The 6,000-nt window shown below is 51.6% G+C and overlaps 1 protein-coding gene across 3 annotated transcripts; it reads right to left on the reverse strand.

The window, feature by feature from the left end:
* Window positions 1–1,234: 1,234 nt before the first annotated feature.
* On the reverse strand, window positions 1,235–4,467 carry LOC113905558 (ecto-ADP-ribosyltransferase 5-like). Of its 3 annotated transcripts, none has more exons than XM_027563047.1 (4): window positions 4,179–4,466; window positions 2,478–3,201; window positions 1,864–1,896; window positions 1,235–1,776 (listed from the first exon to the last, which is right to left on the reverse strand). In XM_027563047.1, exons 1-4 carry the CDS (start codon window positions 4,242–4,244, stop codon window positions 1,673–1,675), a joined length of 927 nt encoding a protein of 308 aa, XP_027418848.1. In that variant the 5' UTR covers window positions 4,245–4,466; the 3' UTR covers window positions 1,235–1,672. The 3 variants fall into 3 exon arrangements, with proteins under 3 accessions (XP_027418848.1, XP_027418847.1, XP_027418846.1); XM_027563046.1 differs by having other exon boundaries at window positions 1,235–1,779; XM_027563045.1 differs by having other exon boundaries at window positions 1,235–1,896; window positions 4,179–4,467.
* Between the last annotated feature and the right edge of the window lie 1,533 nt (window positions 4,468–6,000).

Consider the following 6,000-nt stretch of genomic DNA (forward strand, 5'->3'; position numbering starts at 1 on the left):
GATTTGTCTCTGGATTCAGGGATTCCCTTTTTCATGGGAAGAGCTCTGGCCCAAAGAACCCTGAGCAGAGGCTAGTATTCCTGAGCCTAGGGGATATATCCAGAAATAGATGGGAGAGCGTCACATTTCTGAGCAGCTGTGTGGGAGAGGCACAACGGTTGTGGGGTTTGACAGTATAAAAGAGAAATCTGCCCTCCTCCTCCCCCGGTGACTGTCACTGGAGACCAACACCAGCTTCCCCACCACAGAGAAAGTCTAGGTAAGGGGCACACGACCCTCCTCCTGGGTACTTGGCAAGAAAAGCTGTTTCTGAAACAGGAAATATGGGCTGTTAGTGATGGAGTCATAGCAATCATTAGGAAAAGTTTCAGGAAACCTTTTCTCTTTGTCTGTTCAGGCTGCTATAACAAAAATACAACAAAGCAGGTAACTTATCAACAACAAACATTAATTTTTAACAGTTCTGGAGGCTGGAGGCTGAAAGTTTGAGATCTGGGTGCCACCCTGGTAAGATGAAGGCTTTTCCAGGTTCATAGCCAGCACCTCCCCCTGGGTCCTCACAGGTTGGAAGCTGCTAGGGAGCTCTGTGGGGTCTTTTATTACAAGAACAAAATTCCAGTCATTAGGGCTCATGAACTAATGAACCAATGATTTCCCCATGACTCACCTTCTAATACCATCACATCAGGCATTAGGGTTCTAGCATTTGAATTTTGGGGAGACCCATTCAGACCTTTGCACATTGGATGGAGAACTTTGGGATACTTAGGGAGGTTTGAGGCCATTGGGTAATTTGGGGGTTTTTAGGAAGGGACATTACATTGCCTACAAAGGTCCATCTAGTCGAGGCTATGGTTTTTCCAGTGCTCATGTATGGATGTGAGAGTTGGACTGTGAAGAAAGCTGAGCACCGAAGAATTGATGCTTTTGAACTGTGGTGTTGGAGAAGACTCTTGAGAGTCCCTTGGACTGCAAGGAGATCCAACCAGTCCATTCTAAAGGAGATCAGTCCTGGGTGTTCTTTGGAAGGAATGATGTTGAAGCTGAAACTCCAGTACTTTGGCCACCTCATGTTTAGAGTTGACTCATTGGAAAAGACTCTGATGCTGGGAGGGATTGGGGGCAGGAGGAGAAGGGGACAACAGAGGATGAGACGGCTGGATGCCATCACCGACTCGATGGACGTGAGTTTGAGTGAATTCCGGGAGATGGTGATGGACAGGGAGGCCTGACATGCTACAATTCATGGGGTCACAAAGAGTCGGACATGACTGAGCGACTGAACTGAACTGAACTGAACTGAGGAAGGGATTTGGAGCTACATCCCCAGTACGGAATGTTCATCACAGGCCTGGATGGGGGGAAACCGACAAGAGAAGTGCCCTGAGCAGGATGACAGGAACGACAGAAGGGTAGCATCTGAGAGAGGGAAAGGGGTTGCCAGTGCCTCCACTTCCTGGCCTTCCAGGCCCTTCCCAACACTCTGATCCCCACACCAAACATGAAATTTGATGTCATCACAGTGCAGCATCCCCCGACATCCTGGTTGGAGACATAGCTGCTAGGTCTGGGTCTGAAACCACCTTCTTGCTTCTCCAGGCTCTTCAAAGCCTCCCTTCTTCATATGGAGGTCACATGGTCCCAGGACTCCTAAGTGGCGGGTCCTGAACTTTCAGATCCTTGTTTCTAAGAGCCAGAATCCCCAAGAGGCCAAGAGCAGGGTCTGCCAGGAAAGCAGAGAGAAGGCCCCCTTGGAGAGTGAGTCTGCCTGCCCTCCTGCTAGAGAAAGAAGAAAAGGCAGTGAATGGTCAGCAGGGCCAGGGGAGTCAAAGCAAGGGAAAGAGGGGCAGGAGGGTGACTCACTTGGCACAGACTCACATCTCGGCCTCTTCCTCCCTGAAACAGACAGCACAGTGAGGCCTCCATGTAGACAAACCCTCACATCCCAAACTTCCCTTCCCACCAAGACCTGGCAAAGCCACGTCCCATCTCAATCCAGCTTTCCCTTCTCCCAAATATACTTCTGACTCCCATTCCTCCTCCTTCTCCCAAGAAATCTTCCCCGTTTGCCGTTCCATCCCTGCCCCACCCTGGCCCCAATCCCTGGGTCCCTTCCTCAGCACTGGGGAATAGCATCCGTGGGTCCTGTCAGCCCCACTACACCCAGAGCCTCCTGAAGCCGCACTCCTGCCACTTTCCTCTGCTTAGCATCCTCCTTAACTAGGTATTTTGGTCTATTAGACTGTATAGCAGAAGAACATTTTGAGGACATTTAGAGAATCATCTGAGAATATTCACACATGCAGTAAACCCCATGGGGCCTTGTCTGAGTGGCTGAACCTGAGACAAAGAAAATAACTTCAGCTAATTTCTGGCCTTCAACTTCCCCATTAGTCACATGGGTCTCCTGAAAGGCCTAGACATTTAAGTCAACCAGGGGTCTCCTGCCAGTCTTGCTTCCCTCATGCATGGCTCACCACCCAGATAGGTGCAGTTAAAGTGGCTGCAGATGTGATTGGTGCTGGAGAGAGTCACCAGGCTGTGGGTTTCGTTCTGGAAGAAATCAGTAACCACGAAGACTTCATGTGGGGGGATCAGCACCTCATGCTGCTCTGGAAAGACAGATAGGTCCTGGATCGGGGCCCCAAAGCAAGTCCTTAGGGAGAAGAAGGTGGTATTACCAAAACTGCGGGCCACTGCCTCATTCAGGGAGCTGGAGGCAAACTGGCCAAAGCGGATAGAGTCCCACAGCCTCTTAGGTTCAAAGCGAATTGTGCGCACGCCTCGGAATACCATCTGCCCGGGTTCCCTGCTGCAGACCCCACTGCCCTGCAGCAGCTGCAGGGCCCGGGTCAGGTAGAAATGCAGGGCCTTGAAGTGGAACTGGTTCATGTAGGACTCCCAGGAGCCACCGCCTGTCTGCACAGCCTCGTTCAGCTTCTGGTGCAAAGTGTTGGATGAGTTGGTGTAGAGCACAATGGCGATTCCATGCTCGGTTTTGAAGCCCGTAGGCAGGCTGAGCCCTGGACTTTTTTGCTCCCAGTACTTCCTAGCTGTCTCCCAGGCATCCCACAGCCAGGTGTGGTGGACCATCTCCCTCTGTAGCAGATGGACTGCCACCTCCTCCATCTCTTCCAAGCAGCCCACATAGGAATCATCAAAGGTGTCTGGAGCCAGATCCAGGTCCTTGGAGGTAATATCCTGGGCATATGGAGAAAAGAAAGAGAGGAGCCACACAGGAAAACATGTAAATTCAGGGTACTGAACAGAGGTCCTGTGGGCAGTTCAGTTCAGAAACACAGAATCTCATTTCTATGCTCAAATATCTAGAGTGTGAACTTTGTCAAGAGCTCAAAAACTTAAATAATAGGCACTGAAGTCAGACAGATGTGGGTTCAGTTCTGAATTCTCCAGCTACTGACTGTGAGATCTTGGGCAAGTCTCTTAACTTTTCTGGGCTTCAGGTTCTCCCCCTATACACTGAGGATACTTCCTGACTTCACAGGGTTATTGTCAGGACCACGTATAGATCCTCTCTATGTACTAACTAAGAGGGTCGTTTATTATTAGAGAGGTTCCTGCACTTGGGATGTGGGGCTGGATGACCTCCAAGCACATTTCTGGCTCTGAGACTTACTGTGCGGATGACATACAAATATACACTCAATCTCCAATGACCTGACCCCATGCCCAGACTGACTCTTTCCCTCTCCCACACAGGTGTGTAGATACCACACCACGTCCCTGTCAGCTCTGAGACTCAGTCCTCTCCTGCTCTAGAAGCCTGCATTCTCCAACCTGGGTGGGAGTGGGGAGGAGGTCAAGCCCTGGTCTGGGAGGGGCTGCAGGAGGGTTGTACACAGGTAACCCTAAGGAGAGTGTGCAGGCTGGGCCCCGGGTGGGAGATGGGAAGTGAAAGGAGGAAGCTGGAGGCTGTCCCGAGGGAGGAGGGTATGAAGGCAGGAGGGTCAGAGGAGGACCAGTGGGTGGAGGTGGGGTTCTGGGAGATGGAATGGGAACTTGTGGCTCCCTGCAGGGGTGGAGGTTCCTGAGAAGAGGATTCAGAGGATGGCATCCTAGAGAAGCATCCCTGGGAGGGATCTTTGAGGAGTCAGGCCCTGGGTTCCCTGCCTCCACAAGTGTTCCCTTTGCTGCAGCAGAAGGCTCTCCCCAATTACCTGCCCATGGCTGCCCAGGGTGTGGAGGCTGAGGCAGCTGAGGGTGATCAGCAGAGCCGCCAGCATTATCCTCAGAGACACTTGGAGAGAGAGATCCAGTTGAGGGTGGGACCAGCAATGGTGGAGTCTCAGTTTTGCTGGGATGGTGACAGAGACTTGGAGCCTTTCTTCTCTGTGTGAAGGGTCCCTGGCCCAGGACTTGGCCGGGCAGGGCGTGGGCAGGTCCAAGAGCGCTCGTCTGAGTGAGTGGGTGTGGTTGGATTATAACATCCCCCACCTCCACCCAGCACAACATTGGTCTCTGTTCACTGCCGCCCGGTTCCTGGAGTGCTTAGAGCCATCTGCACAGGAATGATAAAGGCAGGGGTGGGGGTTGAGGAGGGGAGGTGATTTGGCTCTACTTAGAGTCAGGCGGGGCCTGGAGTCAGAGGCCCAACTGGAGGCGGCCCAGGCCTGTTAGAAGGAAGCTGCTGCTGCTGCTGCTAAGTTGCTTCAGTCGTGTCCGACTCTTCGGCCCCATAGACGGCAGCCCAGCAGGCTTCCCCATCCTTGGGGTTCTCCAGGCAAGAACCCTGGAGTGGGTTGCCATTTCCTTCTCCAATGCATGAAAGTGAAAAGTGAAAGTGAAGTTGCTCAGGCATGTCCAACTCTTCACAGCCCCATGGACTGCAGCCTACCAGGCTCCTCCGTCCATGGGATTTTCTAGGCAAAAGTACTGGAGTGGGGTGCCATTGCCTTCTCCTAGTCAGCTCTAACTCTAGGATGGAACTGTTTCTTTGACTTGCTTTTTGTTGCTTCAGATTTTATAATTATACACGAAATCCTGCCTCAGAGAACCCTGCTTCTCAGCCTGACTATTAAACTAAAGTACCTCTGTTCAGCTCACAGGAAAATAATCTAACTCCCATGCCAGTGAATGGCTGCAAAAAAAGAAGAGATTAACATATCTTCTCCATAGGCTAGGCATTTCCTCCGAGATGTTTTATAAAACTCAGGGCACTTTTTACTTTACTTCTGCCCAGCCTCTCCCTCTCTGTTTTGCCTTTTTACTTTATTCCTCACCTCGCTTTCTCTGCCGTTAAAAAAAAAAATAACCTGGCAATACAAATTCCTATAAGATAGTTAGTTGAGACATTCGTCTGCCATTTTCCTGGTCAGCTGCCTTTCCACATAAAGTCATATTCCTTGTCTCAGCACTTCCTTTCTCAATTTATTGAGCTGTTGTGTGGCTAGCAGAGCGACCTTGGATTTGGTAGCAGGCCAAAAACAAGAAGGAGCGCTGACAGTTCTGGGTGGCAGGCCCTGGTGTCTGCTCAGGAGCTGCACTATCTCCTGTCCCCTGTGTCCCGCTGATCTACAGTGTCCATGGCTAACTACAGCCCCCCACCCAGGCAGTGACCCGACACCTCCCTTCCCTGACAGCAGACACCCAGCGGGAGCAGGGGCCAGAGCTATAACTCCCCTTGCCTTGGACTGCGAGGCCTTTCTCCAGGACCTTCTTTGTCTCCTAGCAAGACCAAGGCTACACACAGCAAGAGAACTGTGAGAAGTGTTTTTCCCTCAGGCAATCTGTGACTGCCATGGCCCAGCCTCCACACCAGAAGTCTGAGAGGACCAAGAAAGTTATTCCTGCTGAGAGTTCACCTCTTGTGTGCTCCTTTATTTGCATACAATTTGCATATGGCCAACTCCTTGGGTCACGTGTACTCCTGCATTTGAGGGGCCCCCACCCTTCTCCTTTCTCTTTAAGCCCCTTCCCTTCAGTAAGCCTTGCCCAAATGCAGAGCTCTCTCTCACATCCTCAGGGGCCAACCTCGGCCCT

This window comes from Bos indicus x Bos taurus, chromosome 15 (genome assembly GCF_003369695.1).
Source record: "Bos indicus x Bos taurus breed Angus x Brahman F1 hybrid chromosome 15, Bos_hybrid_MaternalHap_v2.0, whole genome shotgun sequence".
Lineage (NCBI taxonomy): Eukaryota > Metazoa > Chordata > Mammalia > Artiodactyla > Bovidae > Bos > Bos indicus x Bos taurus.

What these genes read in the sequence shown, in the direction of transcription:
- LOC113905558 (XM_027563045.1), bottom strand. Translation starts at nt 4,244, where the DNA reads ATGCTGGCGGCTCTGCTGATCACCCTCAGCTGCCTCAGCCTCCACACC. An exon ending in CCCTGGGCAGCCATGGGCAG is followed by an intron (nt 3,202 to 4,178) that starts GTAATTGGGGAG and finishes CCATATGCCCAG; the next exon opens with GATATTACCTCCAAGGACCT. An exon ending in TAACTGCACCTATCTGGGTG is followed by an intron (nt 1,897 to 2,477) that starts GTGAGCCATGCA and finishes TGTCTGTTTCAG; the next exon opens with GGAGGAAGAGGCCGAGATGT.